General features: G+C 41.0%; 1 protein-coding gene across 1 annotated transcript in view; it reads right to left on the minus strand.

Moving 5' to 3' along the window:
- The window catches only part of LOC134876087 (adhesion G protein-coupled receptor L3-like), a 172,302-nt gene that overhangs the window by 53,231 nt on the left and 94,601 nt on the right, over positions 1-24,470 (minus strand). The window contains 2 exon segments of the mRNA XM_063900934.1: positions 2,935-3,306; positions 13,401-14,201. Of these exon segments, the coding sequence (XP_063757004.1) occupies positions 2,935-3,306; positions 13,401-14,201 (1,173 nt within the window).

Here is a 24,470-nt window from a genome sequence, read left to right on the forward strand (position 1 = left end):
TTACCACCATTTTCTCATTTCTCTTACTTTTCCCATTACAGAGTGATGAACTACACAATGCTCTCAGTCGGACCAACTACTGCCCAATCCTCCCGTATGTCAAGCACTTTTTCTTATTTTCTAAATAAAACAGCGACATCCCAAAGAAACACAATTCTTAAGTGATTACATTAAACGATGCAGCAGAATGTAATTGGGCGGTTTTATCTTGCACTGACTGAAATGAAGTTTTCTCCATTCGAGGCCAGCGGAGTTCGCATAGGCAGCGTCTGTATTCAGTCATTAAAAATCACATGGTGTCTGCGTGTGACACTTCAACTCCTGCATAGAAAATACAGCAACATGGACGCCAATTAAGTGTGCCGAAGCTGAATTCATCGGGAATGGTCAATTAAACTGGCTCGGGAAATTGTGTCTGCAGACAGTATTGAGATTTAGGGAGTGTCACTCCTACAGCGTAGACTCTTGTTACATACGTTGGTACAAAAACAGCTCCACATATAGAACAATTCAACAATTAAACCATCAATTCAGCCTTAAGTTAAGAAGGAGTCAGATTTTTCACTTATATATATATAATGCTTTTTGTGATTTTTCCTTTCCTGTAGTGTGTTATATAGGTTGTTGTGCATGTAAATGGTGTTCAAAGAATAAAATCCCAAAGTTTCCTCCAGACGAAGTTTCTCTCTCACACACTCCCCCCCCCTGAAGTACAGGTTCCTCAACATTTTACTTAAAACAATACTTTAAATAATGCACTTCAACATATTGAACCACTTTGAATCATGATCATACATATAATATGGTTACATCAAGATATTAACAGTAAAAAAATAATAACTTGTTTTGGTTCATATATTTTGCAATGAATACAATGTATTGTTCAACCACTGCAGACTACTGCAATGTTGTGCAATAACCCTTCTATGTGCAATATACACTCTTTTGCATTGTACTACTGTTATTACTGGCAGCTTCTTCACTTTAACAATAGTGCAATAATCACTGGTATGTGCAATGTCAACACCTTCATATATTTATTTCCGTTTTTAAAAGGCTGCTTAGTATTTTTTTACCATGGCTGCGTACATATTTATCTTTGTTTTTATTAAATTGTTTTTCCTTTAAATTAAATATCTAAGCCGACTCCTTTTATTTAGCCTTGTATTTGCACTGTTACCCTTGCTGTCACAATGTTAATATCCCTACAGTGAAACAAATAAAGGATTTCTGTATTTGAAAACAGAGCGTGTCTTTGACCTGATCTTCCCTGTACCTCAAATAACCTGCGTCTCTATTTTCAGAGCGAACCTCACCAGTTACACGCTGACATTAAATCGCCCTTGCTTGCAGTGTTGGCGGATGAGACGGGCGGCATTAGCCGATATAAATTTTGATTGACACATAATTTCCTTCCCCAGTCCACCTTGGACAGCCTTATGTTTGACGGGTTTATAAGATAAGGAGCAGTGCATTTCCTCCTATATAGAGAGGCAGGATGAGGAGACAGAGTGACAGCGAGCGGAGAAGTGAAGGTAAGATGGGAAAAGGAGCTCGAGGAACTTTCAAAGAGTGGCGGAGGAAGCTCAGAGTCGTGTTTCTGCTCGTCTGAAGAGCAGCGGCTTTGAAGAGCAAGCTGAGAAAAGGGGGGGGGGGGTGTTCCTCTTATCTTTCAATACGACGGCTGTTAGTGAGGTCTCGACGGGCGCGGGTGTCGCTCATTAATGAAGCCTCTACGTATGTGTGTGTGTCTGTCGGTGTGCACTGATTGATGGTTTTCAGGCTTCGAGACATATTTCAATCCTATAAAGTCACTCCCAAATCTATACTAAAAATCAGGATAATGTGAAATTGAAGAAGATTTAAAAGAAACATAGGATATCTGATTTGCATCACCTCTGACTTTGTTTCTAAGTTATATTTTAGTTCAATTTAACTTAATTTCTCCATCATGATTCAGGTCCTCCCTTAAGAATTAAGAATGATGGTCAACATAATAGCATCTATACTTCAAAAAAAGTTTCATTAAAATATGAACTGCTGCTTGATCAGCACTTAGAGGTAAAACTTTACCATCTTAAGGAGCCAACATTGATTTTATCTTAATGCATACTTCATTCTCTTTGTACTGCTATAAAGACAAAGCAGAGGCCTGACAAACAAAGCCCTTTCAAAGAGCGACACAGACAAGAGGCTGGAAAATGAGTGAGGTGTGCTAGCTTCCATACAGATGCAATGCTTAGCTATGTTTAGCCTAGCATGAGTGAGGCCAGGAAGGGAGGCCAGGATCTCCAGGGAGTTTAAACACAAAGAAACACACAGCGGCGAGCAACACGCACCATGAAGAGCCTGCAGACCGTCTGCTAACGAGAGCATTGACATCTTCTCTCATTGAAGGTATAAAGAAACAACATCTATAATTCAGCAGCAGTTTTCATTTTTAAACACAGCAGTGTTTGAGCTGCTGGAAGATTAACCAGGTTGAACTGAATGTGGTTGTTACGAATGCTATGCTGAGCATTATATTACATACTCTATTGATCCACAAACTGTAGAGTGGCCCAAATACCAACAAATGACTTATTTTTGTTATGTGTTGTGTTTTTTGGCAAAAGTAATTCCTGAGTTTCAGGAAAACAGTGACAGCTATCCAACGACAGAAACAGGGATAACTACATGCCTCTACAATATCCATGCATTTGGATTTTTCTGATATAAATCAATACAATTAAATAAAATAAATGTGTTTTGAACAGACAATTTCACAATCATCAATAAATCCAAGTTGCTTCCAATAAATAAGAACTAGGTTTAGGTATTTAAAATTAATAAAGCCTAAGTGTTTGACTTTCTTTTGAAACTATAACCAGTATTTTTCAAATGTGTGTTTACCATGTTTATGTATATATATACATTTATAATAATCCACATTACCCATGGCTCCTGGGGGACAGGGCATCTTGACCCCAACACCCTGCTTGGTCCTGGGCCAGGAGACGTCCATCATCATGAGGGGATTGCAGTACTCCACCCGGATGTTGGGGAGTTTGGAGGATGGGGGCCCCCTGCTGTGGTCCTCGTCTTCCTCCTCAGGGAGCAGACCCGCCACCAGCGTGTGCCCGGGGGCCGCCACTGTGGTGGTGGTGCGGGGCCAAGGAGCCATCCCAGGGACGGTGGAGGAGGAAAGCATCTTGGTGGTGGTGGTCCTGGATGTGGTGGTGGTCCTGGTAGCGGTGGTCATTCGAGGGGTGGTGCTCGTCATCATGGTGGTGGTGTCCATATACACCATCACAGAAGAGGAGGATTCTGGGAAAATCAGGAATAAATGCACAGTTGTCATTTTAAGAGAAGAGTTTAAGCAGGATCAATTGGAGCTGGCACGTGTGACTTGCACAGGCATGAATGGTGTCAAATTTGGACCCCAAAAGGCAAAGATCACACACGCACACGCACAAACACACACACACACACACACACACACACACACACACACACACACACACACACACACACACACACACACACACACACACACACACACACACACACACACACACACACACACACACACACACACACACACACACACACACACACACACACACACACACACACACACACACACACACACACACACACACACACACACACACACACACACAGTCTGAATGTTGCACATTTCTGCCAGTCAATAGTCATCAAACTGAAAAACCATTTTCCTTGTTGAATATGAGCACATACAACTCTCCGTCATCAATCATCATTCTGCTAGGCAGCACCGTTTTTTATGAATGTGTGGAGTTGGTTACACCACACAGGGTCAGAGGTCTTTCTTCATCATATATCTATACAAGGTAGGAAGAGGTCAAGGTTTTCGTACTAAAAAATAATAATAGTTTGAATTATATAGCGCCTATCTAGGTACCCAAGGCCGCTAAATGATGTCCTGATTCTCTGGTATTTAAGATTTAAGAGATGAAGCTCCAGTTTCTACAAGGTTGATGCTCAGAGTTTCCCTGATGTCAAATGTTGTATTTAAAGATGGCGGACATATTTTCTGCCCAGAGAACAATCAGTGTTAATTCTGCATTTGGTTTTGCAACTAGAAAGTCAGTAAAGGTTCTTAGACTCATAAATATACTCCCAGTGACGTTCTGCTTACAGAGTGGGGTTTAGAAGGATTGTAGACCCTCTGAACCACTCCTCATGAGAGAGCGCTTTCTCACACAGAAATAACCAGGGTCTTTGCAGAAATGCAATTTGGTAAAGGCGGAAGGGAAGTGGGGCTCCACTTAATGCAGAGATACAATCAAAATGACAGAAGTGACAAATGTTCCCAATCTCTGTATGAAAGGCGAGCAAAACAAAATGTAATGAGGGTCCATTCTGGGTTGGCAGGTGTAATGGACATCATAGAGATAACACACGTCAGCGCTGAAATACACAATTTCTCCATACGGTGAATCAGTGAGCAGTAGAATAAGACGGCATAAATTAGTGGCAGACGCCTCCAGGCTGTAATGACACACACCGGGACATATCAGCAGTCAATGCTTTCAGCTGAACAGCATTCAGCGACAGCAGCCCTGATTAAAGAGGCTGCTGCGACAGTCTCCGGCTGATGGAGTATTTGTTTTCTCTAACTAAAGAGTGTGTTGTGTTTTAAAGATCCACAGGTATCTACAGCACTCCTGTGGAGCAACTCCATCAGTAATGCGGAAAGAAAACAAGAATCTCATTGAATTAAATACGAGTTCAACATATGAGGCTTTTCTAAAAGCAACTGACTAAAAAAAGTCTCTCACAGGGAGAAAAAAAAAAAACTGGTGGTAAATTGCATGTGGACAACTAAGAGAATAAGCTTTAGTGAGTGTTAGTAGAGATGCGAGTGCATGAATAGGCTGCACAAAACCAGATTCATATGCTCACTTTGAGTATCTAACATGACAAATGAAATTAGTGAAAGTCTGAATTTTACATTAATATTGTCTTTAGTAAATGCCTTTCAAATGGTGTGTGCATCTATATTATATTGTAGTTGATATGAGTAACAGTAAATGCAAGTTAAATGATAGTAAATACTTTTGCTGCTACATCTTATGTGTAGTAGCTTTTGAGTGGATGCAAGCCCATGAATATGCTGCAGAAAAGCCAAGTCACATGCTCACACATCATCCGAAATAAACTCTGACACTATCACACATCAACAGGCCTTTAAACAAATCACATGCATGCTCAAATAACTATTTAGCATTTTTTCTGCCATCACCATTTACATCCCATAACCGCCATCAGACATCATCATCAATCTGCAGCATCATGAAAACAGCAGGGAGAAATATCTTCAAGGACAGCAGAGTGTTTATTTCATTATTCATGGGAAAACTTTTTCATGCATCTGTATTAGAGAAGTCATGGAGATATGTTACACAAAGGTAGAGGCATCACTTTGAGTCTAATTGAAATCACCCAGGGATGCTTGTGATGCATACCGTAAAAGGAGACCATTAGAGGACCTCATGGAAATCTGATGCTAAGAATTGAGCACTCATATTGAGGTCAGGAAGGGTCACTGTGCACAGGCGCAGATAAGCTAGCTGCTGAAAAGGTGTGCAGACGGACTGCTAGGATAAGCAGGAATGGTAGTGGTCCGGACTCTGCTGAGGGAGTGTGTTTAGCTGTGAGAAATGCAGACTTATGGAAAGAATAAATAGAGCTCCAGAGTATATATTTTAAGCATTGCAGCATGCATTAACTGATTTAAAGTGAAACTGTGTGACATTTAAAAGGTGAAATAGCACAATATTCCTGAAGACAAACGTTTGTTTTGAAAGGGAAATAGCATGCTGTTCTTGCTCTTAAATGTTACATAATCCGAGAAAAATATCCATCTAACAATAAGATAAATTCAGTAGTTGTGATATCACCTTCTTCAATGCTAGCTTATACGAAAGTAAAAGGAAACACGGCTTGAGGAAATCTGCTTGCCAGCATGAGGGTAATTCAAAGTCAGTAGGAACCATGTCTTGAATTTAATTTCATACTTCCAGATGATCCCGTTGAGCCCACAGTTGAATTATTTTTATGCACGCCGCATGTTAAATATGGCCGCAAAGACACGCACAAGAGATAGAGAGCAGGAGTGGAACAGAAGAAAGTGTCCTTGAGCAAACTTCTATATCTTTTCCATGAGATGAACACAAAAAAAAGAAGCAGCAGCAGACAGCAGCCACGGTCTGCAGGCACTATCACCTCGGAGACAACACAAGGACATTTTGTTTTGCTTTGCCAGTTCTGCAAAAGGAGGCAGAGACAGAAAAGCTCAGGCGAGGTGAACAAAACATTGCTACTCCGAGGGGAGTGACCTCACAGACAGATTTCATTCTGGGGGGCATTTCTGGTTTTAGCTTTAAGATATCAACAACAAAACGGAAGGCTAAGATGAAGACACATGACTAAATACTCTTTTTGAATTATCAATCAACAGAATGGCCTCAAACGATAACCTTGTTTATCTTGTGTATGTTTAAGATTCAATGCATTCTCTAAGTCGCTACAAAGTAGATCAAAATCAACAACTTGCTATCAAATATCCCTGATTAGCAAAGGGGCTTCAATGTCCCCACACCTAGACAGGGACCTCATCAAATATAAGACAGGAACAAACGTGCTCTCATTGAAGCACCAGCTCCACTCAACATTCACGTTTTTTATTGCACTAAATCCCCTCACCAAAGCACAAGCCTGTTTCCACCACACACCGAGCTTTGAGCTTCATTTCAAAGCATTAATTTCGAACTAATTAGCCCCTCTCTGTATCCCGGGGCTCGTGGCTTTCACAATTAGATAAGCCCGCTCCTCTTCGCTCCTGCTACAAAAAAAAACACTGCTCTGCTATGAAATGAAACCGGTTTACGTGATTTCCCGCACTGAACGGGCTCTGGCTCTGAGGAACTTCTGCAGACTGCAGATCAAAAAAAGAGCAAAGGGCTCTGGGTGAAAAAGAAACGAGCGTCAGACGGTAAAGTGACTCCTCCAACCTTGTGCTGAACTCAATTACTTCCTAATTTCACTATATGAACCTTTATGCATGGTTACATCCTCAGCAGGCACTTTCTGACTGCAGAAATATGGGACAGTCTCAGTGTGATGTCACCCATTAACTTCCTGTTTAAAGCTGCTAAATAGGATTCATGGCTGCTGGGACATGTACTTTAAAATGGAGCGAACTTTAAGCCTAAATCCATGACTGTGGATAATAGTGGGTTTCGCGGAAATAAATTAATACCATATTCTCGTTTCATTTTAGCTGAGGGTGCTGCTTCCACTTTGTAAATCAGTCTTCTTCTCTTAAAGTTACTTCTGATGTGTTTTTCTGTATTCATAAAAAAGTAGGTTATCTTCAAAATATAGCTGATGAATACAGTTAGTAACACATTTGAGATCAAATTGAAAACATGTGTCCCAATGTGAGCCGCGAGACGAAAGCAAAGAAAACCGGAGTTAATAATTATGGAGGCTTTAATGTTTTTATCAAAGGTTTGTTAATCAAACATTTTATGACGTTAAAATTAAATAAAATATGATAATTATTTATTCTCTAATGTTTTTTCTGACATAAAACACTTCCTTAAGTCGTTAACATACCAACTCTGCTAACCAGAGGAATTCATTAAATAGTTTATTAAAATAAATTCATTGTAATCAGAATACGATTAATAAAATCCTACCTCTCACATTTTAGCTTTTTTTTTTTATGACAATATGTTTCATAACCAATTTCCCACTTACAGTATATAGAATAACAGCAAATCATTTTAAGAGCTATAAAGCATCGATGTGAACCAACACATAAAGAAGATGTATTTCTGTCTATTTTAAACCATCTTCCAGAGTCAGTCCCCGCTTCATTAGGATGTATTTCATTAAGCTCCCGAGCTTAATTCCCAAATGTTTATGTCATACGATCCCACCAAACGCGACACGTGTCTGAGGAGAACGGTTGGCAAAGGAAATGATAAAAGTCCTGTCATTTAATGGAGCCCACAAATCCATCAGGAGTGTTACTGGGATGTGGGGGGATGTGGTGGGGGGTATGGTAAATTATGCAGCCAGACATGCGGTAATGCTTCGATATCATCTGACATGATGAGAGCCGTCATGGATGGGAGCCACGCATTGTTTGGCAATTAATTTCTCATTCCCGAGCTCTCTTCCCGGGACTTGAGAGGGCATCGATGGAGGTCACGCAGCGCTGGGAGCAGAGGAGGCCCTGCGCTGATATATATGCACACAAAGACGCACAGACTCTCAGTGTTGGAGTTAAATGACAGAGCAAAGACTGCAGGCACTACAGAAAGGTACTGCAGGAAGAACTCACGTGTGCATGCATATTAGCCGATCTTCATCACTTTGCAAATCTGTCATGCTTTACACATTTAGTATTACTAAAGTACACACAGTACTGTAATAGTTTCTGCTAAAACCATATTTTCCTAGCTAAGAGAAATGTTGGAATACCTTTTTATTCTAAGAGCTAAAGCTCCAATCTCCGTCTTCTGACTAGGCTAAAAGTTTTGGGCGAAGCAAGAGGAGGAAAGAGTGCGAGCAAATGTCAGATTTCAGACGGACTAAGAGGAAAAGTCCTCAACAGCCTCTGCATTTGCTGAAAGAAACCGCAAGATGGGCTTTTAAAAATAGTGTCAACCAAACGGGCCAAATAGGAATATCTCTGACTGTTGATAATGATAGTTGAAGATGCAGCAGAGGCCTCCAATCATATTTAGTTTGCGGATTGGCCAAAATGAATCACTTGGAGCTGGTGATTCACCAAGCCTGTTCAACATTATGTGGCACTTTTGGCACTCTGGAGGAAATTGCCAGGCATGTGACTAGTGAGGGGGGGAATATTCTGTAAAGTAGATCTCTAGTTACACAAATTTTGAGTTTGGTATTCATTTACTGCCAAATACGTGCTCACAGTACACACTGTACAGCAAATGGGCTACTTAGGAATGTTTTTTAGATAGAGAAACATAGAAAATCGCACAAAAACCGACAAATGCAACCCATCCGAATAATACCCATTCAACCACAACTTTTTACATGAGATAAAGGTCTTTGATAAGTATATTTTTCCCATTTCTGCACATGTCAGGGAGATGGATAGCGTGTTGGACTTAATTGAGGGATTGCCTGCCACCCCTCTCACTACACAGCTGATCTGTGTATGATTTCTGGATCAAGGTGGAGCTCATGATGGATGGCACGTCAGCAGCAGGGACACTGGACAAAATCAAGTGACGTGTAATGATGTATCACACAGAACATGCCTCATGCTGAACAGTGAGACAGAGGCTTCCTTCAAAATCAAAATATGTAAGAATACCGATCCCAGTGAAACACCAGGATTATTTTTGAAAACATTTTACAAATGTTTCTAGGGAGCAGACAGATTTAAAGGGGCTCTGAAGCAGCAAAAAAGTGCTCCCTGATTCCATGCTGAAAAAACCTAAAGCTGCATTTCTAACAGAGCCCTATTGTGTTGCAGCATTAAAGGGCTTGTGCATGTGTGTGCATGCATGTGTGCAAATGTGCTAGAAAAATTATTCAAACTATAATCCTAAACCTTACACTTTCCCTGGAAGAAAAGTGCCCTCAGCAGGAAGTGCAGGAGGCATGTGATAATGTGTATCCTGCAAATAAGCATGTAGCCTACATTTTAAACCTCAAGATCAAACAGCCATCATGCAGCATGGGGAATAATGTTTTTGTGAAAAGTAGCATTTAGTTTGAATTGCGAAGAGACTTATTTAATTGAAGCCTTAATAATGAAATGCAAAAGTTGGATGAATGACCTGCAGGGTGTCTCTTGAATCTATACACTCACATGTCACAATACTAAAAACACATACACTGGAAGGCTACAGGGCTGAAGCACCGAGGGGACATCAGTGTGCGCCTTCAAGAGCACTGAGTCACACTCAGATTATCTCCAGCAGACTCTGCCAGCATGCATTTACTGCTTAGACACTCTTAATCAATTTAGCATGTGTCAGGCTCTTCCAAAGAGAGCCAAGACGGGCCTGAGCCTCCAAAACATCGGCTGTTTGGGCATGGAGGTCGGGGAGCACGTCGGCAGGGCTGGCACGCCGCCCCCGACAGATGGCAACATGTGGCAACATTACAGGACCGACAGACGGGGAATGAATCTATGACACCAACTGTGAGCCAATCACGAGCCAACAAAATAATCACTGTGTCACTGAAATGTGAGAGGATGGGAACATCTCATACCAAGGCAACAACACACCAATATATTGCTCTACTATTCTTTGGGGTGAAAAAAAAACCGGCATCTAAGCATACACATACTATGATGTATGGATGTTATTACTCTGCAGCAGCAGGTGAGTGAGACTTAGGGTCATTTTCTCTGTGGCAGCTCAGAGGTGATTCTGCCAAAGCCGTGGCCAGGAACAATGCCATTAGGTGAAACAATACTGCATGACTGACTCGCTGCATGAACCGTCACTTTATATGATTTAAAACCAGTGACTCTGTATTATGTTGGCATATATTGGCACTGAGAGGTACAGAAATCTGACACAAAGGCTACAAAACGTCGCCAATATAGTATCATCATCATACAGCACATAATATTGCTGTTGACCCGTGACTTTGCACACAGATAAAGGCTTTAGAGAATGGATGTTCTGCTGAGCAGTGACATGCTTTCCGTAAAAAAAGTTCTTATTATGTGCTGGTTTTGATGGAGCAGTTTTCATTGAAGGCTAATTTTCTAGCAATTTTATTCCTCGCTATCTTGACTCTGACTTTGTGCAACTTTTCCAATCAGAGGTGTTTGCTCTGCCTCTGCAGTTTGTCCTTGGTGGAGGAGGTGAGGAGTCTGTAAAAGGCAGATATTAAGAACTGGGTCACAGTTTGTTCGGAGACAATGAATCTGCACAACTGTCTGAAGATGTGCACCCTCCAGCGAGGCCACTGTGGCCTCTGCAAATGAGTTTGCAACATTTCCATTTCCTAAAAGCACTGTGTATTTTTTGTCAACTGGATATTCAAGTATTGTGTGCTGTTTCCCTAATTTTCGTCTTTAAAAACTATCGTGGAGCAATTTACTTTAAGTTGTCCTTGCATATTCCACAGTGAATGTGATCATGAACAGTGGAGCTTTTTTTTTTTTTATATATATGTGCCTGCTAATGGAATTTTCTTTCTGCACTTCATTATATTTATTACCAATTCAGTGAATTTTATGATCAATGCAGTGGTCTTGGAAGCACTTTCTGGCATAGATCATCTGTCCTTGAAAACATCCTGTTGATGAAAGACAACTTTGTTCTGCCGGTTGAAGATAATTCAGCAAAGAGCGGGGGATACTGCAAATGCCGAATAAACATTGGTTTTACATTTGAATGTATTCATATTGTTTTGTTTTTTTCAGTGAGGTAAAGCACCAGTCCATATAAGGCTTTTTTGTGCAATCCCACATATGATCACCCTGTGCCAGCCTCCTGCCCTGCAGCAGGTGTTGCGGTTGGGTACATGGCAGCGGGCCCAGGCTGCAGCCAGGACATTTTTCTCTGCTACATATACACCATGCTCCACTAATACAGCAGGTCATGCATGCTTGTGGAGGTGGAAATGAGCTTGTGTTGGAGCGATCAGAGTGGCACCTTTCTGAGAGCGTTAACGGGCACATTGATCCAATTTAAAAGCTCAAGTTAGCAGAGAAGGAAAGTTGCATTTAGACTCTTGGCAGCACACTCCATGTTTCCTATGTATATTCTTAACTTTCCCCCATGTAAACTAATACAAATGTTCAGTTACGTGGTGTATCTTCCAAGCATTTGTGGCTTTTTCACAGGTCATTGTTTCTCTCATTGCAGCTTTCTTCGTCACATTTAGCTTTTCGATGTCTCAGTGCTAAAACAATGTTCAGAAATTACGATTCAGCAGCAAATACACACTCATTTGTGTGTTGTAAAGTGCCTACACTGATGCTGTTTTTACTGATAGTGTGCTCACTATCCTACAATCTCACAATCAGGCTCCTTGTGAGATAATTGTGTGAAAATGTGTACGGATAAAAACACTGCCTTTAACCAGAACACAGTCTCTGTTTCTGTATTTAGTAAATTAAATACTTTACAGTCTATTCAATCAGTCTTTCATTTCTTGTGAGCCTGTTTATTTGACATTTATATTTGTTATTAGACTCTATTCATCCTCTTAATGCAGCGTTTAACTATCTATATTCATGCAGCAGCCTCTTTAGAGGGCACTCTGCAGCCAACACACAACTCAACATCTGCTGCTGAAAATCTGAATTATGCCTGTGCGTGTGTGCGTGTGTACATGCATGCGTGTGATTAACTGTTAAAAATGATGGGGAATCATGTTAAGCAGAAAGCATATAACAACAGCATTTCACTCTCCTTAACGACAACAAATTATATTACTGGTAGCATCAAAAGCAAACAGTGTGAGCGTGGTCACTGAATGAATGAATATATGACAAGGGGTGTTGAAGCAGGACTCGGTGTATGAAAAATATTTGGACTAGAGTAGCAGCCAGCGGAGAAAAATAAATTAATCTGGCAGGCTCCAGGTAGAGAAAGCTCCAGAGAAAGCAGAGGTAGGGACTTCACACTCAACCAACTTGTGACATTTTTGACTGGAGCTGTTGATGAGATAGCGCAAAGAATTACCATGGTGTGTCAAAACAGGTTTTTTTTCTCCCTGTTTCATGCTTCACAACAAGCAGCAATTTATAAAAAGAACAATGGAGGGGAGAAATTAGACTTTTCAAAAGAGCTTTTGGAAGTCTGATGTGTGCAGTCGCTTGTTTCTCTGCAGAGGGAACAGCTAGAGAGAGGCAAAGCATGTGGGTGAGGCACAACATGTTACTAAGATACTTGCAGCGTTAAACCCCGATGTGTCAAAGACTTCTAGATCATTTAGTGAGTTTTACAGTATGTGTGAATTAAAAATATTTGTTCATATCACTAAATGAGAATTAATAAAGCTGATCATATGAATGCTAACTACAATTTAATTCTCATCATTTATATAAATCTTCATCTACTTTACTTTAATTTTCACTTGAAGTCTAAAAGTTTGTAAGGCCAAGCTGATTTGAACAAAAATTGTGTGTAGGAAGATCAAATTAGTAATTTTAAGCAAAAACAATTTTGGGTTCAGAAATTTGCCAGGCAAACTTTATGGCATCTACCAATATATTGCCTTCATAATAGAAATATGTGATTTTGTTGCCCCCCCCCCTTTGCCCATGGATCCACTGAATTTCCCAGACCGATGTACTGAAAAGGTTTCCAAAACAGATTACATAAAGAAAACAATTACTGAGCTGTTCTTACCGAGCCTGTTGTCTAGCGCTCCGAAGTCCAGAGAGTATTTGACCACATGGTAGTTGTTCCAGACGTACAGCAGGTTATCTCTGGGATTGTAATCCACGGCGGCGATGTACTGGTAGGAGTTGGGGAAGGGGATGTCCAGGAAGCCGTCTTTGCTCAGCTCAGTGTTGTAAATGTAGTCGATCTTGTTTCCTGTGGCCTCGTTGTCGTCATCCTCGTACACAGACTTCACCACATAGAGGACACCACAGATCATGAAGGCGTTGGACGCAGAACGCTTGTCGTATGCGGTGTCCCAAGTGCCCTCCACACGTAACGTGTAGGGGTTCAGCTGGCTGATGACGATGCGCCCATTGTTCTGCTCGGTGGCATAAATCACCCAGAGGCCGTTCTCATCAACAGCCAGGTCAATGTCCGACTTCCCCCCCCAGCGGTACGGAGAGGTATCGTGGTAGTTGGCGTTGGCGATGATGGCCTCGCCGCTCTTGATTCGAGTCCGCAGGTCAAACTTGACTATGTTGCGTGTGCGCTCCTTGTTGAAGAAAAGCGCCCCATCGTACACAACAAAGCCAGTCCCGTCAACACGGTGCGGCAGCTTATAGGTTGTCGTCGGCCTCCCGGCGATGAAGTCCTCTTTCGAGGAGTACTCAGTCAGCGTGTCGGTGCGGTACGGGGTCCAGGGCATGTAGTAGATCTTATCGGAGGCCTGCAGCGGGTCTTTGCACCATGCTCCAGACTGGTGGTCCGACTCGAACAGGTGCTCGCTCTGGTACACCCTGCGCAGAAGCCCTGGGCACAGGAAGACTGAGGAGCCAAAAGAGGGAAAAGACAAGTACAGAGTTACATTGGCAGGTATTAAACCTTGAGGAGGTAAAAACTGAAAATGGATGAATCCTGCAGCTTAATCTTCCAAACTGTGAGATATTAAGTCAGCCAGGTTGAGATTAAATGCAGTAAACATTAATAGAATACTCTTACAAAGCATCTACATTAAAATTAAACAAATATTCAAACAAAAGTACAATTCTTATTATTTCATCCTTGTCTTAAATGCCTCAAAGTGTTCGTCTGGTTTCAATTACTTATTACAGTTTACACTTTCTGTAAAAAAACACTAGGCAGAGCCTAAAGGCAATTAGTTGAAAAAACAGAGTTGTCATGAAGGGAGAACAGATGAAGTGAGGGTTATTTCATTTAAATTACTGTAAAGCAACAAACAAGACAGAAAATGATGTTGAAACACATTAAGAAAAGATTCACCGAGTTGATGAAACATGTGCAGCATTAATTCAAAGCACTTTAAAAGTGAAACGCTGCAAGAAGCTCAAAACACAATGGGAACCAAGGGACAGTGATGCGCACACAGTTGGGAGCGGAACGCTTGTTGACGTTCTGCGATTATAAAGTTTGCTGACAATCGCTAGAAACGTACCATCGGGTCCCAACTGTGTGCGTCACTTTTTAGTGTCCCCTGGTTTCTGTCGTATTTCTGAGCTCCTTGCAGTGTTTGGTTTGAACAAAAACTTTAGTTAACACTGCAAATGCTGGTGAAAATGTTTCTTCATGTGTTTTGGCACATTTAGGTTTTTATATTTGCATAATTTCTGAAGCTGTAGCGCATTTACTTCCTAATGGAAGACTTTTGGGCTGTTGTAACGTAACCTGTTGGCCACCGTAACAGCACGAGTCAAACACGTTTCTGTTTGAGTTATTATAGATATTAGAACAAATATCTACAATTAAATATAACTACACCAGAGGAGAAAAACACCCGGGTTGTTAATAGTCATAAACAGTCAATGTAAAAACATTATAATAACCAGCTACCCTGTGAGGCAGGAGAAAGAAAACAAAAGATAGAAATACAGTAATTACATCATCCATATAATGATTGCCTGTCCATTATTTCACCCACATGACATTTTTGGTCTGCGGCATGATTTACAACACCGCACAGTAAACTAATTATATGTGAACTGGTTTGTGCTGAAATCTGATAAGGCTGTGCGGAGCAGTGCAGCCGCAGCGGGTCAATAGTGAGTGGACACGGTGTGCGGAAACTCATTTCAGTTCATTATGGATTACTCTGCACTCAGGCAATTATAATGTTCTGTCTTTTATATTATAACGGCTTGAATGTCAGTATCTTAATACATAAAGGTAGAATATTGAAGTCTGAAAGAAAAAGAAGATAGTTTCTATATATGTTTCGTTTCGAAAGTAAATCCCATAAAAACAAAGTGTGTGAAGGCTGATTTCTCTGTAATGACCCAACACAGTGTGACAGGTTCTCCAGCAGATGCATGGAGAAGTAAATGCAGCAAAGAAGAGGAGGAGAAGAAGGAGACAGCAAAAACAGAGGCTTCCTCCCTCCTCATCTCTGAAGATTTAACATGTTGTCTCCCTGCAGGAGGAGAAGCGGCCCGTTGACAGGGCACACATCTCACTAAACGCTCAGAGGGATGTTTCTAAAGATGTTTCTGGATGAGGATGTGCAAGAGGTCAGAGGTGAGCTTTGTAATATCTGCTTTTTAAAGGAGGTGAAACTGAAATGGATGTGATACAAAAGCGATCTTGGCTTTCATGGGGAATTTGACAGAAAACATCTCCATAAAGTGTTTTGACCCCGCCCTTCAGCTTCATCGCTCACTCTCTCTGACACAGGTTTAAGTGATGTGTCATTAATTCATGACTACAATGAAACCTTCAATTTATTGCAGCGCTATTAAAGCAGAACCGTTAACTCTTGTTTTAATGACTCCATTTCTATTTTTGACTTTAATCCAGATTTGCAGATGAAGCTCGCCCACAATGCACCATGTTGACGTGATGTTGTGCAGCATCATGCAGCACTGATAAAGGAAGATTGCTATGATCTGTTTCCAGTATTGACAAGAGAGCCCCTGAAGGTTATAGCCATCATCATGTTAGAACCATAATCAAAAATGCTGACAGCTTATTGGACAGAGTATTGATCAGCCTCTGCTTTAATATTATGCAGCTGATAAAGCAGAGCGGGAATAATCTTTAGTAATAACGGAGGGTAAAAACACCCCAGGGTTACTTTACTGCAAGATTGTAATGACCTTACCTTAAATAACCATCATATATGTGTCAGAAAAACTGTGATGAGCAAGGAATGAAGGTCCAATTTCCCCATGAAGGACATGCATGACAAACAATGAGCACAGACGTACAAAATGTCCTGCTTGAGCCCCCATCACCGTTTACAAAAAGCAAGCCTACACCCAGATGAGAATGCAGGTGAAAGAAAAGTTGTTGGCATTTAGTTACCTTTTTGTTCCACTTCTATTTTTAGGCGTGAAGGGAAGAGAGAGAAAGAAAGAGAGCAGATTAATAATGTGATTACACAACAGTACAAGAAGAGCATGGTTAGTAATACACGACATTCAATCATTCGCTTTAAAGAAGGAAGAGAAACGCTGCTTTACACAAGCCTGTAGGAATAAAGACAGATTATTCAAGTTTTGAAATTGTACAAAGTGTTATATTGCAGAGATGGGAAAGTGTAAAACAGATGTACAGTACGTGACTTCTCCAGAAAATAATTTAACCATATGGCCACTTTTTTTTTAAGAAATGAGTTTTACGTAAAACTTAGATTCATCAGTCTATTTCCAAATAGTCTGAAAATATATTTATTGCTGTCAATAACATATTTCATCCTAAAACCTCCCCAGTAAAGAACTTACATAAGTAAAATATGATTTGCTATACAACTTTCTGAAACTGTATGAATGGTTTTGGAAATGAGGCATTATTTCATTAAAGAAGTGCCAAATTGCAAATATTTGGATCACTCCATGAATTAAAAAATAACGTCAGCCAATAAAAAGATGACATTATAGTATGTACATTGAGAGAATTCTCAAGTTTCATGAAATGTTGTGTTTAAATATGCAAATGAGGCCAACTTTTGGTGAATTAAGGAGAAATCTGCAGACAGAAATAGAAAATGTTGGAAAAATAAAGTCCTTAATGTGGGTTTGAGAGAAAACTCCAACAATCTCAAAATTGAAAATGAAAAATAGTGTTTATGTGCAATGTTTTTGTCTCCTAGCAAATTGTGTCTCTTGCTGATATACTACATTATGTGAATCAGCTTTGAAAATGCAGTCCGCCCTTGCAAACAATACAGGAAAACAAAACTGTATTTTGTTTGAATGATATGGGAATCGCTGTTAGAAGTGATTCTAACATGTATTCTGAAAGCCTGTAGAGAAATGGCTGTGGTTAGTCCATCTAAACTCCCTCCTCTCTGGACAAGCTTTTTTCTGTTAGTCCTGGTATTTTTTTCAACTCCTGTCCCTTCCCCTGCAGTAATCCTGCCTCTAATAAGAGAGGATTAACCTCTGTTACCAGGGCTTACAAGAGTCCTCTCCTCCAAATGGAGAGAGCAGCTGAGGGGAGGGATGGAGGTCAGTGGGTGGGCTAGAGTTTGAGAGATGGGTAAGTTATTAGAGGAGAACAATCATAATGCAGCGCAGTGGAGCTGGGTAAGGCGAGGGAAAGCAGAAACAGCGGTTTTGGTGGGAGGAGGAGGGGGGGGTAGGGGGTGACAGATAATAAAACCGTACATTGGTACACAACCTCATCAACACCATAAGTCCATACAGAGCTCAGGGCTACACCTCCATCACCATCACTGCAACTCAAATATGCCCAAAACTGAAAAAGGCACGTGGACGCCATCAATCACATCAAAGTGACGACGCCTCCTCACCTCCCATGAGCTTCGGACACACAACAGGGAGGCCGAGGGGAGGCCGGAATCTCTGATTGAGCGATCGCTAACATGTCAAGGGGGGAGCGGGGTAATGATCTATAGAAAAAGGCATTAGGGGATGTGAGGAGTGGTACATTGCCTGGGGAGAGGGTGTAAGGAAGGAAGGAGGGAAGGATTTGGATGAAATCCCCGACAAGGAACGTACAGTATATATGTGAGCATGAAACGCCACTGGATGCAGCAAGGTCACCTCAGATCACTCAGATTAAGTGTTTACGTCACCACAAACACAGCACCACCTGTGATAGGAGCCTGGATATCCACAGAAAAAAAAAGCAGAGAGCAGAGCGACAAGGAGAATTGATTCATTCGAGAGCCTTCTTTACTCCACCCCTCCACAACCATTGTGACCTTAATGCGATTTTGGTCACGGCTGTCATTGAGTCACTAAAAAGCACTTAGCTCTCTCTCATCCTCTCATCCTCTTCTCTGCCTCTTCCTCTCTGATGTATGAAAGCACTGAAACTATTAAAAAATATCCCCAAAAATAAAGGGGCTTTCAGAGCTACCCTCACCTCTGTGAAAGGGTCTCTCTTCCAAAGCTCATACGCTCAGGATACAGGATCTTCTACTCATAAACACTTAAATAAAGCCTTGTCCTGATGATTAAAATACACTGCATTTGCACATAATTTAAAAAAAAGGTAATTGCACCAATTGATGTAAAAAGAGAACAGTCTTGATAATCTGCTTTTGCAATGAGCAGTTGGGTGTCTCATTGAGCATCACAAGGATCATTTTATGAACATTTTCCCAAAAATGAGGAAATGTCAAAGATGTCAAGAGGAGTCGAGCCATATAAAGCTCCTGCAGATCTAAAAACAGGTCATTTATGTTTTAATATCTGTTGAAACAGCTGTTTTTCTTTCAGTTTGTGTTTACGCAGCTCTGGAAACAGCAAACTATATAATCGTGCACCAGGTCACAGTTTAAGTGAATGCATTGCTTGGACTGGGTTCTGCCAACAGATTTTGGGCAAAACAATAACTGAGTAATAAACTCAGTAAAGCGCGTGCAGCGTGGAACAGTCTGCAGCTGCCAAACTCATAAAGCTGGACGAGGCTGCAGCTCACCTAATTGGTCAAGCTGTCGTTACCAAATGTAATAAACTGAACAGAAGCAACCAGTTTCACGGCTTCCCTTTGAAATGATCAAATGTTTCTATGGTTAGAAAATGATTTTGGGTTGGGGGTAAAAATCATTTACATCTTCCAAAAATGAACGATAAAAACGATTCAACCCTCAAAGAAGCTGCATTTAATTACTAGTGGCCAGTAATCACACATTATTAAGTGAGACATAAAAATACAGCCAGCCAAAGCCTTAGAACTTGTTTTTTTGTAGAACTTGAAGTGATATTTTTATTAAGATGACATTTATTTGTGCAAGTTTAGCACAAATAAATGTCATCTTTTGTACAGCTTACCCTGCTTTCATGCTATTTTCTACTGCACACCCTTTATTTGCGCACATTCGACTGGAGTACATCCTGAAATGTGCTACTTATGAACCACTTTTAAATCAAAACCTGCACCTAATAATCTACTTGAATTTTGATTTACGGAAAGACTCACACATCTAAGAACTATCATTACAATGGAAAACTACAGCAGCACTTGTGCAGAGCAGATAATAAAGGCAGACAGTATATATGCAGTCTGCACCGTATTTGTTCAGATAATGCATAATGTCAAAAATAATTTCCACATGAGAAGTGGCTCTGCATACTTATTGTAGTGTCTCCAAGCTTCAGGCTCCCGCTTAGCAGCTAACAAAGAGGAGAGCGACCCCGTCATGAGAGCGGCAGCTGTATAGATTTTCATTTGAATAATTAACGCTTCCCAATTTCACACTAATGGTTGAGAGGTATCAGAATGGTATCATTAGCCGCTAATAGAGATTCATGGTGGAATGACTGCAATATTTTTTGCAATATTTCTCCCCCTCTTTCTCCCTTCTCTCCCTCTCTCGGCTGAGGAGTTGCAGAGTGCAAACCCCTTAACTCCATCCCATCAGCTTTTTAATTAATGACACAAATTACGGGGCTTTGAATAGCATGTGCCTAAGGATGGGGGAGGACATGCAGCCCTCCGTCCCTCTTCCTCTCCATTCTCTCTTCGTCTCTCTCGTTTTTTTCCCATCACATCCCTCGCTTGCTGCTCATGAGTCTCCCCCAGCATCCTTACAGGTTTCATTTTTCAACACCCCTCTTTTTCTTCCAACCACTTGTCTGCTTGCTCCTCTCCCTCCTCCTCTCTGCCTCCTGCTGTGACGCTGCTATGCTATCTTATAACCTTGACAATGCAGGATGCTTTGTGTGTGTGTGTGTGTGTGTGTGTGTGTGTGTTTCTCTTTGAGGGACAGGTGCAAGGACTTGGATCTCATCCAACCTGTTCCCACATGGGAGTGACCACCGGAAGGAGAAAGACAGTGCAGGCAAAACTAAATTAAATACTTATTCTTTTCTTTTTCTGTGGAACATAGGGACAACTGGAGCAGAAATAACATAATTGCACCTGCTGAAATTTCTTGATTTTCAAGGACCTTGAAATCATGGCACAGGAAAAGAGGGATGGGGGGAAAAAACAAAGAGGGAGGTTAGTGTGGTGTGTGGCAAGACATGGAGGAGCAGAGAGAGAGAAATACTGAGACAGGAAAGGAGCTTTGATTAGTGTGGTGATCATTAAAGAAGAGACCCCCCAAAGAGACCACTCTCTAATTAGAGCTATAGCCTCCATGCTTGGCACGCTAACAACTCTATCAGCTGTGTGTGTGTGTGTGTGTGTGGGTAGTAAACACTGAGATAAATGGAAATGTTTATGAAGCTTGTTCAGCATTTATTACAATACGTGTACAGTTTTGTCTCTCCATGAAAAGGCAGAGAGGATCCTATAAGTATTGAGAGAAAAAGCAGCACCTAGAAAACAAGCAGCTGATAGATTACAGCAGCTTATTCAGCTATTAGTGGGGAAAACAGTGTCTGTGTGTCCACATTCACCCTGTTCACACCACCATTTATCCACATTGGTAATCACAGCCTCCCTGAGCAATTATCTCGCCTTTCAACTGGAGAAATTGTATCATTTTTTTTTCTGTAAGCCCGTTGTTATCTCAACCCCAGAAACTGCCTTTTTTATACACACAATTGTGAAAATGTTATCAGTGTTGAGTCGCAACTGAAACAATAACGCATGATGTTTTGTGATCTGTAAATCACAAGTCATCAATAAGAAGAAGCAAATCTCTATATTTCATTGTTATGGCTTCATAATGGCACTCTATCTGTGTCTTATCCTAGTGCTGAAGCTGACTGAATAACTTTATTTTAAACTTGTTTTTAGCAGTAACATCGTTCAGTGGTTCAGCAGCAACAGCCCACATTAGCTCCGTAGTTAATGCCTCCTTTTATCTGGATACAAGCACATGTCTTGTCCTATGGAAAGCTGCTCAGTTTGAATCGCTGCTGATTATTCTGTGGGGTACTTAACGTTTAACTGGTCAAGTGTAACTTTAAACTGCTATAAAAAACACAGACCTCTTAAGTTTGGTCAGTTTGGACTGCTGAGAAAATGTCATAAGCGTGTGTGCTTTGTCTAAATGTTCTAATCATTTTTACATGAATTATGACTGCAATAAATACAGTTTTTTCAGTTGGGATACACACAAAAAAAAAAAGCAAAGCTCAGTTTAGGACCGATGTGTTGTAACAAGATACATCTCTGCAGATTCAGGCCACGTCAAAGGCGTGGATCTGCTCTGTGAAATATGTGACAGAAAGTAAGAATCATCACAGTCTGTGTGTGTGTGGGGGGGGGGGGGGTCAGCTGTCACTGAGGGATGAGATGGAATTACAGGCCTCCTTCACACATGGGGAGAAGAGGAGCAGGTCACTCAGGTGGAGAGAAGAAGAAGAAGAATGTCTGAAGCAGGGTAATGCTCAGTGGCATTTCAAAGGGGTGTGTGTGTGTGTGTGTGTGTGTGTGTGTGTGTGTGTGTGTGTGTGATGTAGCTGCTGTCATGCTGTTGACTCCCACACTACACCTGATGAACGTGGAGAGCAGAGCTCAAGGGCAGAAAGCCTCTGAACTTCTATACTATCTGCTGAGGAGATTTAATGATAACATCAGGAAGAGTGATCTACTGTTGGAGAAGCTTAAAATCACTGTGAGATTATCCAAAGAGAAGTGTGATGATGTCTGAATACTGAGTGTGAGACACACTAAACATCAGCTTAGACAAGATTTTGGTTATTATTTCTTTGATTTAGTTTGTCTAAACCAGCAGGATTATGGGGTCTGTGCTCTGAGTTTTCTTACAGTTAATCAGGTAAAACACTTAGACTAAGAAAACGTTGTTTAAACTACTTTGACAACCCCTTAAAGAAAAATGCCAAATCAGCTGAACTACTAGTTTTAAGTTCATGTAGTTCACTGCTCCCCAGTAAGGCCTGTATGTGTACAGATGAGACACAGAACCAATGTCAGTGTCCCCAGTACAGGTGTGAAGCCCTGGTGGTCACACAGGTGGTGTGTACCTGCAGTGTGACCGCTCCTTAATGTCCCAGTAATCACACACAATCTGCCCCACTGCAGTGTAAGTGAGAGCCATGTGTGGAGCATCAATTTCAGGGTTTCACCTGCCAACAGAGGAGCACAGAGAGCGCTAGCAGGTGCTGAGGAAAACGTGCCAAAAAAATCTACTCCATTATTCAGAGAGCCCCCCCTTTAACGTGTTATTATTAGCAAAATCAATTAAAAAACAATTAGAAGAGTTGGAAATAAAAGAGTTACATGACGAGTTTCTGTGAGGTGTTAGCTCAGGATTACACGGTTGAAAATGGAGAACTGATTGCATGATTTTATGTCCTGGATTAGCTGGTAGGAATAAGTGACAGGGCTGAGCTGGATCCCACTGAGCCAGACAGGGTTTTACATTTTCCTTATTAGCTGCAAACAGTGGGGGGACTGGTGGCTTATGTATAGCTACAGACTGCCTGCAGGTTCCTTCTTTGTTCTCACACACTCTTAAAGTCTGAGCCTCTCCGTAGTTCACTTTCTACCAGTGTCAACTTTGGAAAGTGAGCTGATCAAAGTCTTTCCAGTCAAAGGAGGATGTGTTATTAACATCTACCTATACTAATGGGATGGATGGTTATTAAGAGTTTTGCATTATAATTTTTTGCAGCACCTGGGTATTATTGACATCCACCTCAATACATCTTTTATTTTATAAATATTTACATCATTAAATTTGTCATTTGGATTGTTGATGTTTTTAATTAATTTTCTCTCCCCAAGGTTTCTATAAATATTTTTTAGAACAATTATTCTTCTTAAATTGCTATTATTGTTGTTAAAAGGTATTGTTTTTTATTTTTTTTAATTAAGATTTCATTATAATTATTTAGCTTTATTCATTTTACAGTTTAAAATACAGATATAATTGTATGTATTCATTTTGTCGTATGCCTTTTCTTACTTTTAGTGGGTGATCAATTTTTGGGAATATTATTATATATAAATCTTGCCTATTTTATCTCTGTAATATCATGCACATACTGTATGTGTGCTCAAAGGTTTTAGATATATGTTCATCTTTTGTTGATATATTGTTAAAGCTGCACCCTATGAATAGTGCCATACAAATAAAGTTATAGTCTTAGTTGTTTTTTTTTTCCAGTTAAATTCCCAGTTACTGCGAGGTTCAGTGTACAGAGGGTGTCGTTTGCTTTACACACTGTGAAACCCCATGAGACTGATGCAGAATTTGTGATGTTGGGATATATAAACAACCACCGAGTAATGTATTGGTTGAGAGTTTAAAGGCCTTGACCATTTTGCTTGAAAACTAGAGAAGTGTACGTGTCATTATAAGTGAGATGGCTGATGCTTAGGAGAACTCGACGAAGCCTCATATTGCATGTTTGATCGTGCTTTCTTGCGAGACAAGGGTGAGAGTTTGCGGGGCCACAGAGGGGTTGTAAGAGCTTCATTACTGAGAGGTGCGCAGGTAGCAGGAAGTCGCAGCAGCGTTGACCTCTGCAGAGCGCAACCTTTGGGAGGAGCTGTTTGAGCGAGAGTTACACGGAGAGAAAGGTTTTAATAAGGCGCTGAGAGAAAAGAGCGGCGGGAAGTCAAGGTGAGAGGGCGGGGCAGAGACAGATGTTCTCCATCGAAGCAGTCATGTTTATGAGTCATCATCAAGGGTCAGCGCATCACTCGGCCCGGGGGTAGCCTTACTAATCTGTAAAGTGCATGGGGGAGCAT

Source organism: Eleginops maclovinus, chromosome 14, assembly GCF_036324505.1.
Source record: "Eleginops maclovinus isolate JMC-PN-2008 ecotype Puerto Natales chromosome 14, JC_Emac_rtc_rv5, whole genome shotgun sequence".
NCBI lineage: Eukaryota > Metazoa > Chordata > Actinopteri > Perciformes > Eleginopidae > Eleginops > Eleginops maclovinus.